We start from the raw sequence: 24,665 nt of genomic DNA on the forward strand, positions 1-24,665 counted from the left end.
AAAAAAGGGGGAGGCTTGCAAGCCGAAGAACACCATCCCAACCGTGAAGCACGGGGGTGGCAGCATCATGTTGTGGGGGTGCTTTGCTGCAGGAGGGACTGGTGCACTTCACAAAATAGATGGCATCATGAAGGACAATTATGCGGATATATTGAAGCAACATCTCAAGACATCAGTCAGGAAGTTAAAGCTTGGTCGCAAATGGGTCTTCCAAATGGACAATGACACAAAGTTATGGCAAAATGGCTTAAGGACAACAAAGTCAAGGTATTGAGTGGCCATCACAAAGCCCTGACCTCAATCCTATAGAAAATTTGTGGGCAGACCTAAAAAAGCATGTGTGAGCAAGGAGGCCTACAAACCTGACTCAGTTACAACAGCTGTCAGGAGGAATGTGGGAACTTATTGTGGGAAGCTTGTGGAAGGCTACCCAAAACATTTGACCCAAGTTAAACAATTTAAAGGCAATGCTGCCAAATACTAATTGAGTGTATGTAAACTTCTGACCCACTGGGAATGTGATGAAAGAAATAAAGCCTGAAGTAAATCATTCTCTCTACTATTATTCTGACATTTCACATTCTTAAAATAAAGTGGTGATCCTAACTGACCTAAGACATGGAATTTTTACTAGGATTAAATGTCAGGAATTGTGAAGAACTGAGTTTAATTGTATTTGGCTAAGGTGTATGTAAACTTCAGACTTCTCTGTTGTAGCAATTGAGCCTGGGGATGAGGACTTATAGTGGGCTAACTAGTGGTCTTATGAAAACAGGCCATGCATCACCATTTTGTAACTTTATTGACGCACTATTGCAACAAAAACCAACATAATCCCTACATGGATTTCCCTACTGCAAGGACGATGATGGCCATTCGAGACTCATGAAAAACCCATCGCTCAGAATAATACATATTGAACTTTTATTACCTTTAAAAGAACATATGTTTCTCAGCATTACATATTTTTAAGTGAAGCTACAACAGGTTACATAAAACCACGGTATGGTTACACACTGCAACCTGTATGTTTGTTTGCGTGTGTGTATGTCTGACATATAAAAACTAAGAGAGAGCACACAGTGCAATCTGAGGCTAATGAAATGATTTCAGCCAAAACCTTTCCAGTCTATTTCCATTATGCCCCAACTGAAAAGTGGGAAAGCACTGATTTAAGAAGACAGACATTTAAAACAAAGACACACTGGAGGTGAATCCATCCATCCAAATTGCATATCTTGTCATTTTCCCATCAAGGCAGCTCTTACTTTCTCCTAAACCTGAAACAGAACCAGCGTATCAACACATTATTACAGTACACATGGAGTTAAACCTGAAACAGAACCAACGTATCAGATTACTACAGTGCATAGAAATATAATTAATGATTTACATTACTATGGCACAGTACACATGGAGATGGCATTGGAGCAGCTGTTATGGTAATTTGAACAGTGACTCAAACACCTGCCCCTCCCCAGAAACCTAAAAGCTGGTCATAATGACGGGTCACGGTTGTACTTATCATACCACTGGTAATATTTCAAAATTAAGTGCCACTGCAAAAAACGACAGAAAAGCATGGATAAACATGAGCCATGATAGTGCAATATCCACCAGACTACGTTGAAGAGGAATCCACTAAATATGACACATCACTTACTTGGCCTTGGACTTGAAGCTGCCGCCTCCTTTCTTGTTCGTTGGAATTCCAAGCCTCTTCTTATCCTCAAAGGAGGGTCTGAGGGTGAAATAAAAGACATTACACGTCACCTCTATACAGACAGATTTCCTGTGTGGTTGTCAACGATTCAATGCAGTTACGGGTATTAACTACATTTAGGAAAGACACTTACCCAGCTCTGTACTGCTTGAGTGCTTTCTTACTGGTGTTTGTAAGTTCTTTGTCAAATACAGACTTCTTGGCTGGTTTGCCAGCTTTCTGTTTCGCACCTAAACGCAAAGAAATACAGACAATCCATGAGTTGTGTTGTAGGACCCTGCATTTAGTTATGTTGTAGGACCCCGCATCTCTCTACACCCTCAATAACACCTGCTAAATGTGTGTATGTGACCAATACAATTTGATTTATTTAGTTGTGGACCCAGTGTTTAGTAGGACCCAGTGTTTAGTAGGACCCAGTGTTCCGTTATGTATTTTTTACCCCAATTTTCCCCAATTTCATGGTATCCAATTGGTAGTTACAGTCTTGTCTCATCGCTGCAACTCCTGTACGGACTCGGGAGTGGCGAGGGTCGAGAACCATGCGTCCTCTGAAACATGACCCTGCCAAGCCGCACTGCTTCTTGACACACTGCTCGCTTAACCCAGAAGCCAACCGCACTAATGTGACGGAGGAAACACCGTACACCTGGCGACCGTGTCAGCGTGCATGCACCCGGCCCGCCACAAGTAGTTGCTAGAGCTTGATGGGACAAGGACATCCCAGCCAGCCAAACCCTCTCCTAACCCGGACGACGCTGGGCCAATTGTGCGGCGCCTCATGGGTCTCACGGTCGCGGCAGGCTGACACATCCTGGGATCGAACTAGGGTCTGTAGTGACGCCTCAAGCACTGCGATGCAGTGCCTAAGACCGCTGCGCCACTCAGGAGGCCCATATTTAGTTATGTTGTAGGATCCAGTATTTATGCAGCCAGCAGGGTAGTATGAGGCTGGAGAACAGAGGTGAATTGGCCTAACAGTTGTAAGGAGGGGCACCATGTAAACTGTTTTATACATCTTAAGAAAGCACACAGAGCCCGAAACAAGGGTTCCAACGCATGCAGCAAAAAATAAAATACACTGCTTCACACACAAAAAATATGAACAATTGCATTTTGTTCGCTGCTGGTTAAAACAGGAAGAGGTGAGCCTGCACACTGCAATCAGATATGAAACACCAAAGTGCTTCCTCTGGTTCATGTCCACATCAGGATGATAGTGGTGGCTGTGGAAGTCTTACAAGCCACTTGGGAGCATAGAAAATTAAAGACCAGGGCCTGTATTCATAAAGTGTCTCAGAGTGAGTGCTCATCTAAGATCAGGCCCCCCACCCCCTGTCCATGTAACATTCTTCATTATGATCCAATTCATTCGGATCTAAACTGATCAGCACTTTTCGTGAATATGTGCCCAGTTCTTTATAGAATAGGAGTCCCACCTTTCTGGACAGGCTCGTCCTCTGGCATGGCCCTGGCTCGTTTGGGTTTCCGGTCCCTCTTGGCTGCTCGCTCAGCGTACATCTGGGACTTGAGGATCTCAAACTCTGCTCTATCCTCAGACTGAGAACAACACAGAGAGAAAACAGTGACTGGAAAGATACATAGCTAACCGGAATAGCGCAAGACAAAAATATGATGAATAATGTGTGTACACATAACAGGGTTGGGGTCAAATCATATAAATTCAGGAAGTTAACTGAATTTCCTATTCCAAAAAAATTACCTCAACCTGATACATGATATCCTGTATATTTAACATGTATATGACCATGTATTATAAGTTACATAGACATGATAGGGATATGTGGTCATTCACAACACAATAAATGTCAACATAGCAAAATTAATTTCAGTGGTGAAAACTAGGGGAAGAAAAGAGCTCACTAGTTTTAAATGCATGTTCAAAGTAATAAAGCTCAGATTATATGGACAGATGTAGACCCGGAGAACAAAAAATGATTGCAGGAGATTGCAAAGTAAACATAAATGTCTATGACAGGACTGGCAGCTTGAAGTTAGGAGACAGCTAGCCTGAGTTGGACTTACAGCATGCCTCATGGGTTTATAACTAGTTCAATATAATATTTAGTGAAAAGAGGTCATAAATGGCATATTTGTCAAATGTAGTGGTTTTGATGCTATAAAATATGAAAATGATCAAATCAAGATTCCTGAGTGGAAACACCCTACATGGGGAATTCTGTTAACATTATTTTTCAGTGCACAGAGAAAAGACAGAAGATCAAGGAAAACAAATCAGTCGTAGTCTACCAGAAAAGGAGCACACATACCGATAACTCTTTCTTTTTCCCCTCCTTGATGAACTTCTCTCTCTTCTTCTTTCCTCTCAGGGCCAAGTCAAAGTCAGCCAGCGCTTTGGACACTGGCAGAGACAAGGGTGAAAGGTTAAAGTGATGCTCCAGAGCTTTGGACACTGGCAGAGACAAGGGTGAAAGGTTAAAGTGATGCTCCAGAGCTTTGGTCACTGGCAGAGACAAGGGTGAAAGGTTAAAGTGATGCTCCAGAGCTTTGGTCACTGGCAGAGACAAGGGTGAAAGGGTTAAATCATGAATGATGCAGATGGGGCTGAATTGTCCCTGTGCTTTTAGGGGTCATATGCCCAACCTTTACAATGTGCTCACAAGCAGATCAATGAAAACAATTACATCAACTAACAGACAGTCATTCTCATTTACATACAAAGTTCTGCCCCTAGCTGGGTCTTAGGCAAGGGCCTGTTTTAGTTGAGCTGTAGTCGAGCTCACATGCATTGGTTGCAGTGAGAAGATATTATGTCCATGGTAATGCACTTTATGTAGTTTCACATCTAACGGCATGCTGGGATAGGAAGACGCCACCTAGCAGTAGTGAGGAAGACGCCACCTAGCAGTAGTGAGGAAGACGCCACCTAGCAGTAGTGAGGAAGACGCCACCTAGCAGTAGTGAGGAAGACGCCACCTAGCAGTAGTGAGGAAGACGCCACCTAGCAGTAGTGAGGAAGACGCCACCTAGCAGTAGTGAGGAAGACGCCACCTAGCAGTAGTGAGGAAGACGCCACCTAGCAGTAGTGAGGAAGATGCCACCTAGCAGTAGTGAGGAACGTAGTACGGAGGTTGGCAGGCCTATAATGCGTGTTTGTCTGTGGTACTCACTGCGGTCTTTTTTGCGCTCGTCGTGCGTTTGGAACCACGTCCTCTGGGGATCCGTCTCGTCTGCGTTCTGTGCCAGCCGCTTCTGTGCCACGCTGATCTGAATGACACGTGCACATGAGCATAGGAATACACTAGTACCCACACATACACACAAGCATAGGAATACACTAGTACCCACACATACACACACAATATGCAGCTTTTCACCTGAGCCTCTGAGTGAGACATGACCCTCTCCTCTCTCTCCAGACGCATCACGGCGTACACATCCTTCTCCAGCTTCTCAATCAGGTCTCTGAACTTCAGAATCACCTCTGGAGGAGAGAAAACATCAGAATCACCTCTGGAGGAGAGAAAACATCAGAATCACCTCTGGAGGAGAGAAAACATCAGAATCACCTCTGGAGGAGAGAAAACATCAGAATCACCTCTGGAGGAGACAAAAGTTGTAGGCCTGATCACCGACAACAATGAGACAGCCTATAGGGGGGAGATCAGAGACCTGTGGTGCCAGGACAACAACCTCTCCATCAATGTGCGCAAGACAAAATAGCTGATTGTGGACTACAGGAAAAGGAGGGCCATTAACATCAACGGGGCTGAAGTGGAGCAGGTCGAGAGTTTCAAGTTCCTTGAGGTCCACATCAACAACAAACTATTATGGTCCAAACACACCAAGACAGTCGTGAAGAGGGCACAACAACACCTTTCCCCCTCAGGAGACTGAAAAGATTTGGCATGGGTCCTCAGATCCTCAAAAGGTTCTACAGCTGCACCATCAAGAAGCATCCTGACTGGTATGTTAACTGCTCGGCATCTGACTGTAAGGCACTACAGAGGGTAGTGCGTACAGCCCAGTACATCACTGGGGCCAAGCTTCCTGCCATCTAGGACCTCTATACTAGGCGGTGTCAGAGGATGGCCCCAAAAAATTGTCAAAGACTCCAGTCACCCAAGTCATAGACTGTTCGCTCTGCTACTGCACGGCAAGCGGTACCAGAGCGCCATGTCTAGGTCCAAAAGGCTCCTCAACAGCGTCTACCCCCAGGCTTATGGCCTGCTGAACAATTCATCAAATGGCCACCCGGACTATTTACACTGACCCCCCCCCCCACTACACTGCTGCTACTTGCTGCTTATTATCTACGCAGTCACTTTACCCCTACCTACAAATTACCTTGACTAACCTGTACCCCAGCACATTGACTCAGTACCAGTAACCACTGTATATAGCCTCGTTATTGTTATTTAATTTTCTTGTGTTACATTTTTTTAATTTAGTAAATATTTTCTTAACCAACAATGCAGTTTAAGAAATAGAGTTAAGAGCTTTTAAGTAAGCATTTTACGGTAAGGTTTACACCTGTTGTATTCTGTGCGTGTGACAAACAACACCTCTGAAGGAGGACTGAGGAATGCGTCTCGAAGTCAAATCAATAGAGGAAGTGAGAAGAAACCTTTTCGGAGAGGGGCCTGAGGCCCACCACAACGCCTCTCCTGCTGCAGTACTCTCTCTCACATACTAAAACCTTCACGGGCGTGGAATGTAACAGGCAGGGCGTAGAGTACACCAGTGAGAGGAACCAATTAAATGAATGCCTAGAAACAGAGATATATTGGTTGTCAAGATGTGTAAGGAGTTGCCTATCAGGTTATAAATATATGTGCTTGTGTAATCATGCCTTGACGTTGCAGCTGTACGACCCAGTGGGTGAATAAACTTGGTTTGAGCTTTTTTCTAGTTGTCCGTTTGAGTTATTACTCAGTTTGTTCAGAACCTAACACCATTTACCTAGTGGCCATGAAAGTTTATAAAATTATTTAACATTGAAATGTATCATTTTGGTGGACTAGACTCTTCCTTGAAATGAACAACACACAGTATGTTGAATGAGCAGTAAGCACACCGAAGATCCTTATATGACCTTTTATTTCATCTTCATTTACCCAGGTGATACCAATTGAGATGGAAATCGACTTTTGAATATTTTAGAAATGAATCCTTCCTTGAAGTAATTGGCGATATGAATTGGTTGGATTGGTAAAAGTAACGGGGTGATATTCTTGCTAACACCGACCCAAACAGGAGGAAGAAAGGATGCATTTCAACAGGGTCGTGGTATTGAGCTTTTACCTTGTGGCAGGACGCGGGCCTTCACGGGGGTCTTGGCCTTCCTGACGATGTCCTTTAGCATCTTCCTCTCAGTCTCGCCCACCAGGGACACAGAGCGACCGACCTTGCCGGCACGGGCCGTGCGGCCCACCCTGTGGACGTAGTGCTTCACTGTGTTGGGCATGGTGAAGTTAATCACCTGGGAAGAACAAGGACGTTAGCGGGTGCATCTCAATAATCAGAAAATGGCTTCTTGGGCATGGTGACCAGCTGAGGAGAATGGGTTCATTTCTACAGTGAAGGACAGTTTTGATATAAACTCTAACTACTAGTCTTCTGCCAGCTACTCGATTGAGTTCAGGGAGGAGAAAAGAGTCTAGAAAAAAAATGGAGGAAGCACGGTGGTAGCTCCACCCCCCCCCCCCCCCCCTCTGCAGGGCGGTAGCTCCACCCCCCCTCTCTGCAGGGCGGTAGCTCCACCCTCCATTCTGCAAGTTTCTGCAAGTCTTTGGGCTAAATGTTCCCTCCCTTTCTAAATGTTCCCTCCCTTTCTGAACTTCCTAACAAGTGCACACTTGCGAAATCGTGAAATTACCTACTAATCTGTGACAAAAACGAACTAATCAGTGCTGAAAGCAATAATGTCAAGTGTTCTTGTAAAGCATTATTCTTTGAAACATATTTTCCTAGCACATAAACACTTTACAGAGAGCCCTTACCGTCTTGACTCCATCGATATCCAGACCTCTAGCCGCAACGTCTGTGGCCACAAGGATGTCAATCTGTTCATCTTTGAACCGCCTATTATGAAACACAAACTGTTTACTATGATGAAACACAAACTGTTTACTATGATGAAACACAAACTGTTTACTATGATGAAACACAAACTGTTTACTATGATGAAACACAAACTGTTTACTATGATGAAACACAAACTGTTTACTATGATGAAACACAAACTGTTTACTATGATGAAACACAAACTGTTTACTATGATGAAACACAAACTGTTTACTATGATGAAACACAAACTGTTTACTATGATGAAACACAAACTGTTTACTATGATGAAACACAAACTGTTTACTATGATGAAACACAAACTGTTTACTATGATGAAACACAAACTGTTTACTATGATGAAACACAAACTGTTTACTATGATGAAACACAAACTGTTTACTATGATGAAACACAAACTGTTTACTATGATGGATACACAAACTGTTTACTATGATGGATACACAAACTGTTTACTATGATGGATACACAATATAATATTTACTCCATGTTACATAACCCTGGTTTGGGTTTTAATGCATCTTCATACTGCTCATCTCTGTTCTTATGAACAGATCATAAGAGTCACGGGGTACCTGCATACTCAACTTTGTCTGAAGATGTCTCAAGGCATGGTGATGGCTGGGTATGTACTATACTTGTTACTATTTTAAATAAGTCTGATTCACACTGTAAGGCCGACCCAAATCCTACTGTGCTGGCTCAGATAGTTCCCTTTCACATTGTCCTGTACAGCACCGTTCCAGCAACTATGGTGTGGAAGTGTAACCAGGTCAGTACCGTACCGCTGGGCTCTGTTAGACTACGGTTTGTTTGTTTTTTAAGAGTCTAGGTACCTGAGGCTCTCCAGTCTCTGGGTCTGGGACAGGTTCCCGTGCAGCTCTCCCACCTTCAGTCCCATCAGGCCCAGGAGGATGTGCATCCGGTGGGCTTGCTTCTTGGTCTGGGTGAACAGCATCACGTGGTCCTGGAAGGTCCGTGTCAGCAGAGCTGAGACACACACACACAGGAGACAACACACACACACAGTTATTCACCAGATTGGAAGAGAAATGGAAAAGTACTATACTTCACAGTGAACCTTCTGCTACATGTCGTACTATACTTCACAGTGAACCTTCTGCTACATGTCGTACTATACTTCACAGTGAACCTTCTGCTACATGTCGTACTATACTTCACAGTGAACCTTCTGCTACATGTCGTACTATACTTCACAGAGAACCTTCTGCTACATGTCGTACTATACTTCACAGTGAACCTTCTGCTACATGTCGTACTATACTTCACAGTGAACCTTCTGCTACATAACATACTATACTTCACAGTGAACCTTCTGCTACATGTCGTACTATACATTACAATATACAGAACAAATGGACTGTGATAGTCATCCAGACCACTCACCGGCCACAATAGCCTCCCTGTCTCCTTCCCTGGCTGGTCGGACCCTGACAAACTCCTGTCTGAGGTAGGGCGCCACGTCTGTGTTACTGTTCACAAAGATACGAACCGGCTGCTTCAGAGAGACCGACGCCAAGTCTTTCACCTGGAGAGGAGAAAGAGTGAGAGAAAGAGTGTGTGAGTGAGTGAGTGAACACTATTTCAATAGACGGCACAGAAAAGGAATGGAAAAGGAAACCATAGTGATGAGAAAGGAATAATAAGCAGTATGTGTCAACACAAACCATGACCAGACACGAACACGACTCAATTTATCAGCCAATCATCAAGATGATGACAAGTGGAATCAGGTGGGTAAGCGCGGACCTGGAACACAGCCTGTATCTATCCTAGACCTATGTTTGGTGACCAAGGGGATAATAAAGGAATGCAGGTTGTGTCCTCACCTCTTCGCTCATGGTGGCAGAGAAGAGCATGGTCTGTCTCTGGTAGGCACACATCCTGATGATCTCCTTCATCTGCTCCTCAAAGTACTCGTCCAGCATCCTGCAATTTAAGGAAACATTTATGATGCACGGAAATGACAATATACAAGGGAAAATCTGTGAAATCTGGGCCGTATTCATTAGGGCACACAACGGAAAACGTTTAAAAAAGTTTTGCAACAAAAAACGAAAATGACTGTCTGTCATACAAGTCCATGTCACTCCCCGTTTTAGTTTGTTTTCGTCCATTTGGTGCCTACTGATGAACACGACCCTGAATTGCTGTGTAAAAAAATGATAACTATCCTATGTTGAAAATGTATATAGCCTGCAAATGATAGGCCTTCTCAATACTGTATCTGTTGGTGGGATGGTCCAGACGTATGGGGTTTGGCCGTAGACTTACAGTGCATTCGGAAAGTATTCAGACCCCTTCTTACACATTTTGTTATTCTAAAATTGATAAAATATTTTTTTCTTCTTAAATCTACACACAATACCCATAATGACAAGGTGAAAACAGATTAAGAAATGTTTTCAAATTTATATAAAAAAAATACATCTTATTTACATAAATATTCAGACCCTTTGGTATGAGACACAAAATTGAGCTCCCCATCCAACCTGACAGAGCTGGAGAGGATCTGCAGAGAAGAATGGGAGAAACTCGCCAAATACAGGTGTGCCAAGCTTCTAGCGTCAACCCCAAGAAGACTGAAGGCTGTAATCGCTGCCAAAGTTGCTGAGTTAAAGTACTGAGTCGCGAGTAAATAGGCAAAATACTAACGTAAATGTGATATTTTATTTTTTATTTTTTACTTCAAAAAAACTGTTTTTGCTTTGTCATTATGGGTATTGTGTGTAGATTGATGAGGGGAAAAACAATTTCATCCATTTTAGAATAAGGCAGTTAACGTAACAAAATGTGGAAGAAGTCAAAGGGTTTGAATACTTTTCGAATTCATAAACAACTAGACCAACATATCAAAACTGCGTCTCATTCATTCCTCTGGATGGATCAGCCTATAACCGTCTTACCGGTCAGCCTCGTCCAGGATGAGGATCTCAATCTGGCTGAGCTCAAAAGAGGGCGTGTTGTGCAGGTGGTCAATCAGTCGTCCTGGCGTGGCGATCAGGATGTCAGGGCCCATCCGCAATGCCACCTCCTGGGATTTGATGTCCAGACCCCCTACAAGGCATCCACACACACAGAAAAAGATGCCTTGATTCCTGACCCTTTGTCTTTACATCAACACATCACACATTCATTGGTTATATTCCATGCAACTAAATATTTGCATTCACAACCTATGTATGACAAAATCTCAAGTTGTATAACGCCATGGAGTAAACCGAAAAGTATATTAAACGAATCCACGATTAATTAGCAGCCAACAACCAACTACTATGGTCTGGGAGCAGAATAGGATGGCAGCTGCACAACTGTTGCCAACCAGCTTCATACTACCAGAGACGAGATCACAGACGTCGGCCATATGGCTCTAAAATCGTGGGCCATTTTGGATCAAGTGGTCCGGTTTTCTCACTCACCCACGGCCAGGCAGGTGGTGATGCTTGTGAACTGGGCCAGCTGGCGGGCCACGACGTGCACCTGGATGCCCAGCTCACGCGTGGGCACCAGGACTAGCACACGGGTCACTGCGGCCTGTTTGGGCTTGTAGATGAGACGCTCCAGCACAGGAAGCATGAACGCTGCCGTCTTACCTAGAAGAAGAAGAGGGAGGAAGAGGAGGAAGGAGAGGAGGGCCAAAGAAAGAGGAGGGAGAAAGCGAGAGGAATGGGAGGGGGAGAGGCAGGAGGGAGAGAAGGTTTAACAGATGGACTTTTTCACAATACCATTGTAAATATGGTGTGAGCGTGTGCGCTTGCAGGGAGCAAACTTGAGTGCTGCAGCTCTGTGCCAAAACATGGCAATCTACTAACATAAAATAACACACGTTGTAACTGCTGTCGTTAATGCAGTAAAGGTCTGATGATGTTATGGACACTTCCGGTGCGTGTGTGCCTATCTGTGTGCGAGTGTGTGTGTGTCCTGTCACATCTCCTTTACCGGTGCCGGTAGCAGCGCAGGCACAGATGTCTTTGCCCAGAAGCCCCACAGGTACACAGGCCTTCTGGATGGGAGTGGGCTGCTTGAAGCCCATAGCAGTGATAGCCTGAGGACACACATTGTGAAATAACTTGTCTGACTTCTCAATTTCTGGCCAACACGGTCATAAATTACACATTCAACTGATATTTAGCTAAAAGTTTCGTTACAGAGTGCTATATTTTGTTTTTTATTCAACTATAGTCTGAGTCAAATACATGCAGGACTACTGCTCTGCTTTGGTGAACACACCCAAAGCAAACCTTGGTACAAATTCATTTTCTAACAGATTTCCAAGTGAACGTGACCCACCTTAAGAATAGGCCTGGAGAGGTTCATGTCGGGAAACATGAGTTTGTCGTCATAGTTTGAGGCGTCTTCAAAGAAAGCCTCTGGAGGCTGTAGGTAGAGAATGAGTAAAACATACTGCTATTATAGCAGCAATAGCAGGGTCCTAGCAATAGAAACAGTCCCACGGTAAATCCCTCTACAGCATAAAAGTGGGAAACTCAAAAGTATTTCTTACAAGCCATCTGTTCAACACTCACCTCTTCTGCCTTTGTCTTCTTTCTGCCTTTGTCCCTCACCGTATCTGTGAGAATAAAACCAAGTTTAACCAAGTTACTGAGTGTCAATACCGAAAGTAAAACAATGCGTCAAGCTCTACCCACCTGCTTTGGTGAGAACTTCTTCATCCCCTGATGTAAACTCCTCCCCATCATCATCACTATGGTCTTCGTCATTGGATACCTCAGCCCCATCTTCAGCGATATCAGGTTTCTCATCTTCTTCCTCCTCCTCCTCATCATCATCATCGTCATCTTCCTCTTCAGCGTCCTCTGAGGGAATCTCTGGTTTTTCTGTCGTCTTTGCCTTCTCCTATATAGACATTGAAGGAAAGGGAACGTGCCCTTATTGACAAACACTGAAGCAGTCATCATAGGAAATGTCATGTGTCTTGTCTGCAGGTTCCATAATACAACAACTATGTTCATTTACCTTTTCAAACTACAGGACATCTTACCTCTGTTTTGCGCTTCTTGCGTACTTTCTCAATCTTTTCATCCAAGGTGGTGGGCGTTTTCTGCAGCACAAGAACAAATTTAGTTCAGTGTTGTATGATTTGGCGCAGACTCAGAGTAACAGTAGTTCAGTCTTTTTCAGAGTTGAATCAGCAAGTAGCCTGGATGTCAGCCTGTCTCCGCTTAGGCCAACTAATTTGACAGTTATGTTTGCTACAAAAATGACAAAGGAGCTGCCTGAAGCACAAGACTGGTAACCAGGCTTTGAGTCTTGACCTAGTTTTTGCCAAATTGCATACTCAGACTGGCAACCTACCCTCTTCTTCAGCTGTGCCATCACATCTGCCATAGCCCAGTCCTCGCTGTAGAGTCCATCCCTCTCTCCAAACTCAAAGTCAGCGCTGAAGTCCCCAGCGCCATGGCCCTTCAACGCTTTCTTCTTCTTGTTGAGTACTATTGGCTGTTCCTGTTAGCATAGAGTGGAGGGATGAACCACAATGTCTGGTAATGTAACTTACACTAACTTTCAAGAGAAACACACCAGAAAGTTAATCAGGGTCTAATTTATTTTTCTTATGCAGTGACACTTCTGCCCTGGAGGAAATTAACTAGCTAGTGAATGACTGCCTAAAAGCAATAGGACAAACTACCACTCAGGTTACTAATGTGAGATATCCAGCAAGCTATCCACTTTGATGAGTATAACTGACTGTCTGGCACGCTTGTTTCCAAACTTACATCTTCGTCGTCAGACTCTGAATCAGGCTCCTCGGGCACATCGTCATGGTCCTGAATTGTCCCGACCAGGTCCAAATCTGTCAGCATGGTTCCGTTCGTGTTAACTAGCTTGAGTTCCGAAGAAAACAGTGATTCGGCTACCCAATGCTAGCTAGCGGGTGTTAACCAGTTGAATCAATGCCTGTTCCAACACGTGTACGTACCAAAATAGGAAGTGTATGGTCATCTACATCCGGTTACCTTATCGGGCTTGACATAGCGCCCTCTACGGCATCGGGGCGAATACTACATCTGCGGTAATGATAGGTACGGGTGTTATGCAAAGATATATATAAACCAATGATATTCAGTGCATTCGTAAAGTATTCAGACCCCGTTACTTTTTCCACATGTTGTTACGTTACAGCTTTATTCTAAACTGGATTAAATTAATTATTTTCCTAATAAATCTACACACAATACCCCATAATGACAAAGTGAAAACTGGTTTTTAGACATTTTTGCAAATGTTTTAAAATAAAAAACGAAAATACCTTATTTACGTAAGTATTCAGACCCTTTGCTATGAAACTCGAAATTGAGCTCAAGTGCATCCTGTGTTTCCATTGATCATCCTTGAGATGTGTCCAAACCTTGATTGGAGTCCACCTGTAGTAAACTCAATTGACTTGACATGATTTGGAAAGGCACACACCTGTCTTTATAAGGTCCCACAGTTGACAGTGAATGTCAGAGCAAAAAAAACAAGCAATGAGGTCGAAGGAATTGTCCGTAGAGCTCAGAGACAGGGTTGTGTCGAGGCACAGATCTGGGGAAGGGTAAAAAAAAATGTCTGCAGCATTGAAGGTCCCCAACAACAACACAGTGGCCTCCATCATTCTTAAATGTAAGAAACTTGGAACCACCAAGACTCTTCCTAGAGCTGGCCGCCCGGCCAAACTGAGCAATTGGGGTACAAGGGCCTTGGCCAGGGTGGTGACCAAGAACCCGATGGTCACTCTGACAGAGCTCCAGAGTTCCTCTGTGGAGATGGGAAAACCTTCCAGAAAGACAACCATTTCTGCAGCACTCCACCAATCAGGCCTTTATGGTAGAGTGACCAGACAGAAGCCACACCTCAGTAAAAGCCACAAAAGGTACTTAAAGAACTCTCAGACCATAAGAAACAAGATTCTCTGGTTTGATGAAACCAAGATTGAACTCTTTGGCTTGAAAGTCAATCGTCATGTCTGGAGCAAACCTGGCACCATCCTCACGGTGAAGCATAGTGGTGGGAGTAGCATGCTGTGGGGGTGTTTTTCAGCGGCAGGGACTGGGACTAGGGCAAAGGTTTACCTTCTAACAGGACAACGACCAAAAATACAGTCAAGACATCGCAGGAGTGGCTTCAGGACAAGTCTCAATGTCCTTGAGTGGCGCAGCCAGAGCCCGGACTTGAACCCGATCTAATATCTCTGGAGAGACCTGAAAATAGCTGTACAGCAAAGCTCCCCATCCAACCTGACAGAGCTTGAGAGGATCTGGAGAGAAGAATGGGAGAAACTACCCAAAGACATGTGTGCCAAGCTTGTAGTGTCATACCCAAGAAGACTAAATGTTGTAATCGCTAACAAGTTGCTTCAACAAAGTACTGAGTAAAAGTTTGGACACCTACTCATTCCATGGTTTTTCTTAATTTTTTATATGTTCTACATTGTAGAATAATAGTGAAGACATCAAAATCATGAAATACCACATATGGAATCCTGTAGTAACCAAAAAAGTGTTCAACAAATCAAAATATATTTTCTATTTGAGATTTTTCAAAGTAGCCACCCTTTATCTTGATGACAGCTTTGCATTTCAATTAACAGTTGTGCCTTGTTAAAAGTTAACTTTCTTTCCTTATTAATGCGTTTGAGCCAATCAGTTGTGTTGTGTCGAGGTAGGGTTGGTATACAGAAGACCAAGTCCATATTATGGCAAGAACAGCTCAAATAAACAAAGAGAAATGACAGTCCATCATTACTTTAAGACAGAAAGGTCATTCAATCTGGAAAATGTCAAGAACTTTGAAACTTTCTTTAACTTCTTTGGGACAGGGGGGCAGTATTGAGTAGCTTGGATAAAAAGGTGCCCAGAGTAAACTGCCTGCTTCTCAGTCCTAAAAGCTAGAATATGCATATAATTGGTAGATTTGGATAGAAAACACTCTGAAGTTTCTAAAACTGTTTGAATAATGTCTGTGAGTATAACTGAACTCATATGGCAGGTAAAAACCTGAGAAAAAATCCAACCAGGAAGTAGGAAATCTGAGGTTTGTCGTTTTTCAACTCTTTGCCTATCGAATATACAGTGTCTATGGGGTCATATTGCACTTCCTAAGGCTTCCACTATATGTCAACAGTCTTTAGAACCTTGTTTGATGCTTCTACTGTGAAGGAGGGGGGAATGGGAGCTGAATGAGTCAGAGGTCTGCCAGAGTGGCATGAGCTGGTCATGCGCGTTCACATGAGAGTTAGCTTGCGTTCCATTGCAATTCTACAGACAAAGGAATTCTCCGGTTGGAACATTATTGAAGATTTATGATAAAAACATCCTAAAGATTGATTCTATACTTAGTTTGACATGTTTCTACGAACTGTAATATGACTTTTTGTCTGAACTTCCGCCTGGACCTGCCCGCACGTCGTCAGTTTGGATTGTGTACTAAACGCGCAAACAAAAAGGTGGTATTTGGACATAAATGATGGACTTTATCGAACAAATCAAACATTTATTGTGGAACTGGGATTCCTGGGAGTGCATTCTGATGAAGAGCATCAAAGGTAAGTGAATATTTATAATGCTATTTCTGACTTTGTTGACTCCACAACATGGCGGATATCTGTATGGCTTGTTTAGGCTCTAACGCTGTACTCAGATTATTGCATGGTGTGCTTTTTCGGTAAAGCTTTTTTGAAATCTGACACAGCGGTTGCATTAAGGAGAAGTTTATCTAAAGTTCCATGCATAACACTTGTATTTTCATCAACATTTATGATGAGTATTTCTGTAAATTGATGTGGCTCTCTGCAAAATCACCGGATGTTTTGGAAGCAAAACATTACTGAACGTAACGTGCCAATGTAAACTGAAATTTTTGGATATAAATATGAACTTTATCGAACAAAACATACATGTATTGTGTAACACATCATCTGATTAAGATCATCAAAGGTTAGTGATTAATTTTATCTCTATTTCTGCTTTTTGTGACTCCTCTCTTTGGCTGGGAAAATGGCTGTGTTTTTCTGTGACTATGTACTGACCTAACATAATCGTTTGGTGTGCTTTCGTCGTAAAGCCTTTTTGAAATCTGACACGTTGGCTGGATTCACAAGTGTAGCTTTAATTTGGTGTATTACATGTGTGATTTTATGAAAGTTACATTTTTATAGTAATTTATTTGAATTTGGCGCTCTGCATTTTCACTGGATATCCCAGAGAGGTTAAGTGCAGTTGCCAAAACCATCAAGCGCCAATGATGAAACTGGCTCTCATGAGGACCACCACAAGAAAGGAAGACCCAGTTACCTCTGCTGCAGAGGATAAATTAATTAGACTTACCAGCCTCAGAAATTGCTGCCCAAATAAATGCTTCACAGAGTTCAAGTAACAGAAACATCTCAACATCAACTGCTCAGAGGAGACTCTGTGAATCAGGTTTTCATGGTCGAATTGCTGCACAGAAACCACTACTAAAGGACACCAATAATAAGAAGTGACTCGCTTGGGCAAAGAAACACGAGCAATAGACATTAGACCAGTGGAAATCTGTCCATTGGCCTGATGAGTCCAAATTTGAGATTTTTTGGTTCCAGCTGCCGTATCTTTGTGAGATGCACGGTAAGTGAACAGTTTACCTCTACATGTGTTTCCCACCGTGAAGCTTTGCTGGTGTCTGACTTATTTAGAATATATGCTTTTCAACAGGACAATGACCCAACACACCACTAGGCTGAGTAAGGGCTATTTGACCAAGAAGGAGAGTGATTGAGTGCTGCATAAGATGACCTGGCCTCCAAAATTCGCCGATCTCAACCCAATTGAGATGGTTTGAGATGAGTTTGACCGTAGAGTGAAAAGCCGCTAACAAGAGCTCAGCATATGTGGGAACTCCTTCAAGACTGTTGGAAAAGCATTCCAGGTGAAGCTGGTTAAGAGAATGCCAAGAATGTGTGAAGCTGTCAAGGCAAAGTGTCCTCATTGAATCTACAATATAAATATATTTCGATTAATCACTTTTTTTTGGTTACTACATGATTCCATAGTTTGTCTTCACTATTATAATGCAGAAAATAGTAAAAATATAGAAAAACCCTTGAATGAGTAGGTGACCAAACTTGACAGGCACTGTATGAAAATATATTGCCATTTATTTTTAATATGTTTGCAGAAATGTCTAAAACAATTGTGTCATTATGGGGTATTGTGTAGATTGATATATTATATAAAGCAGTAATATGTGGGAAAAGTCAAGGGGTCTGAATACCTGAGACCTTTTGAATGTTTATGCCATCTACTGGTCATTGAGGCTTTGAAGCCACTGGTCTGTCATATTGGCACACCCCAGTAGGACCAGTCCTCCATAAGAAATCTACAGTATTTCAAATGTTACGGACAAAATTACATGTATAAGTATTTTGTTGTAGTGGGGACATTAACATCAGCAATCTCGATAACTATATACTTTAAGGGCAGTTTAAAAGTATTTGTATGCTTAGCTCAACATAAGTATGCATCGTGTCTAATAGAAATGTGGCATAAACAAATGAAAACAAATTTCTCTAGGTTCCAAAATATTAAATGGTTAGTGTTACGATGGAGACATGGTGGCTTCAGTGCCCCCAATCTAAATGGTGTTTAGCATTACCAACTAGTCCATTTATTCCAAACCAGGGGTACTAGGCCCATCCACAGGAGGGTACTAGAGACCATAAACTTACGGGTAAAATGCAACCGTGGGGGTACACGGGGCAGATGAACCTTCCAGTTGGTGGTAGGGAACCAATGAATGTGATCATTAAAGTGCTCAGCCAATACATTTCCCAGGAAAAACTGGTTTTCCACCACAGGTGGATGAATTCATGGCACCGTTTTCAAAAACATGCTCATACTTTAAGACCAAAAATCCACTCACTGCAATTTTCCATCCAAATAATTGTGAAAAATCATTCAGACAATAGCCATAGAAAATTACACAATACTGCCATTACCCCTCCCCAGCTGTGAACAGCAGTCAAGCATGCCACTTGGTGGATCAGTCAGGAAACTAGCCCAAACACAATCTAATCCATCAACACAAAAAAACTGGAGACCTGGCCATCATAGCACCAGTGCCAACTTAATCATTGAGAGCATGGTAGATTGATAAATGCAAGGACAAGCTCTCTTAAGATAATTTATTAAGACAACCATATTGTCTGTTCAACAAATCACCCTCAACACATACGCGCTTCAGCCAAACACAGCATCAATATTCACTTTAATCTGCATAGCAAGTCAGAGGCCAACATTTTAAAACAAATCGTCCATGACACTTTATTAAAAAAAAATCAAAACAAAGTTACAAAATTCAAACTATACAGGAGCCGAAAGAGAAGGATTTTGTAGGGATTACAGTTAAAAGACAACAGTCCAGTGGGGAGACTCAAGGTCTGGAGGGACGCATTCCTGGGGGTAGTGGGCCTGTAAAGAGAATATTCAGGATTAATAGTAAAAGTGTCAGCTTGAATAATGAAGCATCAACTCATTTTAACAGCAAGTCTCCAAAGAGAGAACTAAGTCTGAGTTCATGGTTCTGGGCTCAGAGTAATCCTGCTTCAATGAGCTTCATCAGCATCAGGTTCAGCTCAAATGAAATTCATCACCGCAACAGAACCAATGTCTCAAAGGCTGCGTTTACACAGACAGCCCAATACTGATCTTTCGCCACTAATTGGTCTTTTGACCAAACAGACCTTTAGCCAATAACTAAGAAAAATACCTGAATTCAGCTGCCTGTGTAAACACAGCCAAACATCAACTCTACTCAGAATCCTGAAAGAAAGTCCCCCTCACCTCTCATGCCTGGGTGTGGTGGCCTCATGCCGGGAGGGGGCATGCCCATTGGACCTCCACGTCCAGGGAGCATTCCCATTGGAGGACCCATGGGAGGCCTCATGCCTGGGGGAGGGCCCATCATACCTATAGTAAGCAAAGCATAGATTATGTTAATCCTAGTCAGTAAATTAATGCAAGCATAAATACCCACTTCCTAAATACATGTGTAGTGAATGTTCTGGGCTCAGAGTAATCCTGCTGATGTAATGTTTCAGCATCAAGTTCAGCTCTAATGATCAATCATCACTGCAACAGAACAAAGTCTACTTTCCACTGAATGAAGCTAGGCAGCCATTGTGATTCAGTCCTTACCTGGAGGGGGTGCACCGCGACCCATGGGAGGGGGTCCTCCTCTGCCTGGTGGGTACTGTGTGGGGGCACCAGCGAGGGTGGCACCAGCTGCTGCTGCAGCGACCGTTCCCCTGCCCTGTGGGGTCATTACCTTGGGAGGGAGAGGTCAAGGCACTATTTAACACTGTGGTCAAACCAAATCGCGTAGTTCCAAGGCCCCAACTCAGATATCAAACTCCGGAGACCGATTAATACTGAACTTGTGTAATCAAACTCTTGCAATTATACAAATCTCTACATTAAGATCTCAGCTCAGATGCAGCAGAGATGGTGCCGTTTTAAATCACATTATCAATTCTACGCACTTTACCATGACTTATCAAACAAAACCTATACTGCTAAATATATTGTTTTAGGAATTTTCAATTTGCCAAGCATTGTTCCATCCCGAAAATATATAAAAATATTGTTTGGACTTAGGCAACAAAAAAAAGTGCCCACCCAAAGATTTAAATTGCAGAAAAATCTTTGGAAATCCTGCTTCAATGAGCTTCAACTCAAATGAAATGCCTCCCCCGAAAAATAACTAGTCTCAACCTTTTAGAACTTGAAAAACTGAAAAGCTGCAATCGAATCGTCCACCATATAGCCATTATCCATCTTTAGTTTTCACTAAGATGCAGATGGGATAAGAGGAAACTTGTGACCCGAGACCTTGGGCTTACCTGTTGCGAGGGGCCTCCCACTCCTCTGACCGGCCCAGCGAGGCCTGCGGGTGCCTGGGGCATGGGTGCTCCGGCAGGGACGCCTCTGCCAGCTGCCCTGCCAACTCCTGGGCCTCCTGCCACACCAGCCAGGGGCACACGGGCAATGCCAGTCTGAAAGGGGGGCAACACTAGGTCAGAACACACCTATGAATTTCTAAGTACAGTTAAATCTCAGATGATTAAACAGCTCTGGGCTCAGAGTAATCCTGCTTCACTTGGTTTCAGCATCAGGTTCAGCTAAAATGATCATCACTGCCACAGAACAAAGTAACTTGTAACATTCTCACATTGATCCAAGTAAGCCACTCATCAAGTAGGAAACACCTTCATTCATGCCTTCATTATGACATACACTGAGCATTTATACTACAGAAACCCTACAGGTGGTAAGGAATGGCTTACATCTTTGGGAGGGGGTCCTTCCACTGTCATGGAGACCAGATTCTCTCCTCTGAGCAGCACCAGGCCAAGTACCCTCTTCTCTTCACGCTCAGGCTGTTTGGAATTCTTGGGCCTGTCAAGGTGAGAGTATGGGTCAAAGCAAAATATATATTTACCTTTTATTTCCTTATCTGAAAAGGAATACACAGATTTAACAAATTTCATTTTAAGTCACTATTCATCCAATTGTACAAACAAATGTGACACCCCCCCCCCAACAGACTCACATTACAAGTTGGAGCAGTTGTGGGGGTTTAAGTGCCTTGCTGAAGGGCACACGATAGCATGAAGGATCTGATATAAGCAACCGTCCAGTTGCCAGCTCACTTAAACATTTTTACAGTCAGACCCAGGATTAGAACTGGCAACCATCTAGTTGATGGCTCACCTTTAACCATTAGGCTACCCCTCCCCCCCCTTCAGTGAATGTTTCTGGGCTCAGAGTAATCCTGCTAAGGTAATTTGTTTCAACATCAGGTTCAACTATAATGATCAATCACTGCAACAGAACCACGGTCAACCTTTCTAAACCTGCCCTGTTTGAAAGGGGCAAATGTAATGATAGAGATCCAAAAGCAATTACTGATTGATCTTAACAAAACATGACTTACTTGATCTTTCTGAACTCGTCGCAGTCACACAAGATGAGGTTCATGTGTTTGTCAAAGGCTTTGAAAGTCCCGATGAAGATACGACCGTCCTGCAGGATGCATCGCATCCTGAAGTCGATGTGTTGCAGCATCTTACTACTCTTTCCAACAGTCTGTAAAATGAGGCATAAATCAATAGGACAAAATTGGCAATACTATACTAATTGAAAAACCACAAAGTAAACCTAGTTAAATTAGTTACAGCATCAGATTCAGCTCAAATGAGCATCACTGACAGAACCCAAATTGATCCAAGTTACCCACTGATTATTGGCAATCATTGCTGGCATGTAAATTAATAAATTCTTAACTCAGATCATGTTCAGACCTGAAGAACAAAAAGGAGCCTTGATTGTAGCAACTAGAAAACTAGGTAGGTTCTAGATTGAATATATTAGCCAAGTACCGCTAGCTACCCCAACATTTCTTTTGGACTAACAGACAGTCAAGCGGCACTTTCGCCACGACAAAAGAGGTAAACTGTCAGGTGGACATTTCGATGGCAACATACAATCATGATAACGTTGGCGGGCTTGGAACCTAACGTAAATGAATGAAGCCAGGCATGAGCATGCAGCCAACCAACTAGCGTTAGCTAGCTGTTACCTAAACAAGTTCTGGTCATGGTCAACTACGGCCAGGGTTTAGTTTTGCATGGACGTGATGGTCAAAACTGTACTGAATGCAAAAGCACATAACAGGAACATACCGTATGCCATTTATTTCAAATGGCGAATGTAGCTAGCTAGCCAGTTTAGTCTTATAAGCTAAGAGTGAAACAAAGGCCTACACGCCTACGTTGCACTGACGTTCATCACCAGGACAGAGATACCAAAGTTTCCACCGATTAAAAAAAACTAAAATATATCATAAAACACGTAGATCATACTTCAATTGAGTCAAGAATAAAGCCTTACCATGGTTGCAGTTCTGATGGCTCCGATGTAACTCGGATCACGCCAAACAAACTCAAAAAATTGACCCGCGAAGCTCCCAAACTAGGTGCTGCCAGGTCCGTCTTTATCCGCGAGTTACAGGAAGTGACGATGCACTCGTGTGAACCCGTTAAAAGCGAGAAGCGCTCTTTACACGCCACTTCGATACAAGCTATGACCGGAAGTAACTTCTTAGTAGCATGTTAGGAGAATTTACATAACAGGTTAGGAGAATTAAGTTAAATTCAGGAAAAGGTTTAGGGTTTGCGAAATGCTCTCCTAACCTGCTACGAAAATCACTTCCGTTCGTAGTTGCTATCGAAGTTACGTGAAAAGTGTGTCATTCTTTCAGTCACTAAAAATAACGGACCTTGCTATCGTGGATTTAAAATGGTTAAGGTAAGGGTGAAGGATAGGGTACAGGTTAGGTAAGGCTTAAAGTTAAGGTTAGGGGCTAGGGTAAGAGTAGGGACATCCCAAGGATCCCAGATAGCATTAAAAACTCAAAATAACATCTAATTTATATTTTTGTTTCATAACTCAATTATACACATTTAAAACAGATAATGGTACACATGTATGATAATAATATAATGTACGCTCTGAATGGGTTCTTACGGGAACATAGAAAGTGAAACACACAAAAAAAATTGCGCAAGAGTAGTTTCCGTTGACTCCCTGCATGCCACTTCGGTACAAGTGCATTTTCGCCAGTGTGGACTCGAGTCACATGACTGACACATTTTATGACTTGAGACTTCATTTGATAGAAAGTAAAATAACTTGACGCCTCAACACTCAGGACTCGACTTTGACTACTTGTAATTGTCTGGCCAGGTTTTGTCACTCATTTTGTGGCACATAGTCTCAGCGGATTACTTTCCACACAGCCAGGGACAGTAATGCCCTTGCGAAAAGGAAAATAAAAAACTGATTGGCTAGGGAGACGCACACTTGTCATATGCTGAGGCAGTGAAGAAAGTAGAGGAAGATGGGTTAAGGATGGGAAGTGGTGAGAGTAGTAGAGATATACCAGTACAGAGGGATAGGCCAAAAAGTTAAAGAAGTTAGAGTAAGATTGGATTTTTAGCATTTATAGCAATGGTTATCAATTGTACTGCAGGGATGGAACGGAAGTCGCAGAAATGTGAGGTTATGGCAGCTGCAGAGAGGTATTTGGGGGTGCGAGACTTGACATCAGAAGAGTTACAGGATGTGTTAAGTGGTGATGTCCCATCCTTTCAGGGTGATGGCATGAGGTAGGTATACATACATTTAATTAGTGGAGTAGGGGGGGTGTTCATTTTATTTTATATAATTTTGAAACGAGTGAGTATAGTGTTAGATGGTAGGGTATTTATTTAGTACATTTTTATTTTTCAAGCAAAGTATAAGGGAGTTGTACTCCAGTCTAGTAGGTGGCTGTAAGGCAACAAATTGGATGCCAACCGCTGTTAAACCTTATAGAAGAAGAAGGTTTGGTGGGTGGGTTCCCACTGAATGGGAAAAATATTTTTTTCATACATATTTTAATTTGCTACATATAGCCTAACATTTGTATTTTATATTTATACCTTTGCTTATTTGATCTAGTCACTAACATAGGCCTGTGCCATTGCACCAAATTCTTGTTTCAAAAACATCTAAACTGTGCTTCAGAACCAACAAGTTGCTTGTCTTGAATGTTGATCAATGACCTGTTAACATCATTTGGCGCACAAAGGAAAGGCTGTCATACACTTCGATCCAGAGAATCCCAAACATGCTCAATGGGTGACATGTCTGGTGAGCAGGCCCGGTACCACGAGGGGGCAAAAGGGTGCAATGCCACCTTAGTTCGAATATTGTGCCCCCTCAGATTTGTATCCCTATTCTGTACCACAATCTGCCCCCTCCGTCATGCCCAA

The 24,665-nt window shown here is 42.9% G+C and overlaps 2 protein-coding genes across 2 annotated transcripts; both read right to left on the minus strand.

Moving 5' to 3' along the window:
• Positions 1 to 901: 901 nt before the first annotated feature.
• ddx27 (DEAD (Asp-Glu-Ala-Asp) box polypeptide 27) lies at positions 902 to 13,744 on the minus strand. Its single transcript, XM_039016482.1, has 21 exons — positions 13,552 to 13,744; positions 13,130 to 13,279; positions 12,816 to 12,875; positions 12,463 to 12,670; positions 12,340 to 12,383; positions 12,104 to 12,190; positions 11,753 to 11,858; positions 11,233 to 11,406; positions 10,720 to 10,870; positions 9,643 to 9,742; positions 9,200 to 9,341; positions 8,629 to 8,782; positions 7,708 to 7,789; positions 7,010 to 7,187; positions 5,083 to 5,189; positions 4,876 to 4,972; positions 4,015 to 4,106; positions 3,163 to 3,283; positions 1,857 to 1,953; positions 1,664 to 1,741; positions 902 to 1,280 (listed from the first exon to the last, which is right to left on the minus strand). The coding sequence occupies exons 1-21, from the start codon at positions 13,636 to 13,638 to the stop codon at positions 1,265 to 1,267; spliced, it is 2,331 nt and encodes a 776-aa protein (XP_038872410.1). The 5' UTR covers positions 13,639 to 13,744; the 3' UTR covers positions 902 to 1,264.
• Positions 13,745 to 18,959: 5,215 nt separating this feature from the next.
• Positions 18,960 to 22,879, minus strand: snrpb (small nuclear ribonucleoprotein polypeptides B and B1). Its single transcript, XM_039016483.1, has 7 exons — positions 22,741 to 22,879; positions 21,785 to 21,936; positions 21,135 to 21,246; positions 20,691 to 20,843; positions 19,987 to 20,116; positions 19,633 to 19,758; positions 18,960 to 19,260 (listed from the first exon to the last, which is right to left on the minus strand). Exons 1-7 carry the CDS (start codon positions 22,741 to 22,743, stop codon positions 19,223 to 19,225), a joined length of 714 nt encoding a protein of 237 aa, XP_038872411.1. The 5' UTR covers positions 22,744 to 22,879; the 3' UTR covers positions 18,960 to 19,222.
• Between the last annotated feature and the right edge of the window lie 1,786 nt (positions 22,880 to 24,665).

The sequence above is a fragment of the Salvelinus namaycush genome, chromosome 20 (assembly GCF_016432855.1).
Source record: "Salvelinus namaycush isolate Seneca chromosome 20, SaNama_1.0, whole genome shotgun sequence".
Taxonomy (NCBI): Eukaryota; Metazoa; Chordata; class Actinopteri; order Salmoniformes; family Salmonidae; genus Salvelinus; species Salvelinus namaycush.

Bases quoted from the DNA above. Each gene is read 5' to 3' on its own strand.
- snrpb (XM_039016483.1), bottom strand. The intron at 21,247-21,784 runs GTAAGTCATGTT...TCACCTTGACAG, and splicing joins GACGAGTTCAGAAAGATCAA to GCCCAAGAATTCCAAACAGC. The intron at 19,759-19,986 runs GTAAGGACTGAA...TGCTTACTATAG, and splicing joins TCGCGGTGCACCCCCTCCAG to GTATGATGGGCCCTCCCCCA.
- ddx27 (XM_039016482.1), bottom strand. From the start codon at position 13,638: ATGCTGACAGATTTGGACCTGGTCGGGACAATTCAGGACCATGACGAT. The intron at 12,671-12,815 runs GTAAGATGTCCT...ATGTCTATATAG, and splicing joins GCAAGAAGCGCAAAACAGAG to GAGAAGGCAAAGACGACAGA. The intron at 12,384-12,462 runs GTGGGTAGAGCT...TTATTCTCACAG, and splicing joins AGAAGTTCTCACCAAAGCAG to ATACGGTGAGGGACAAAGGC.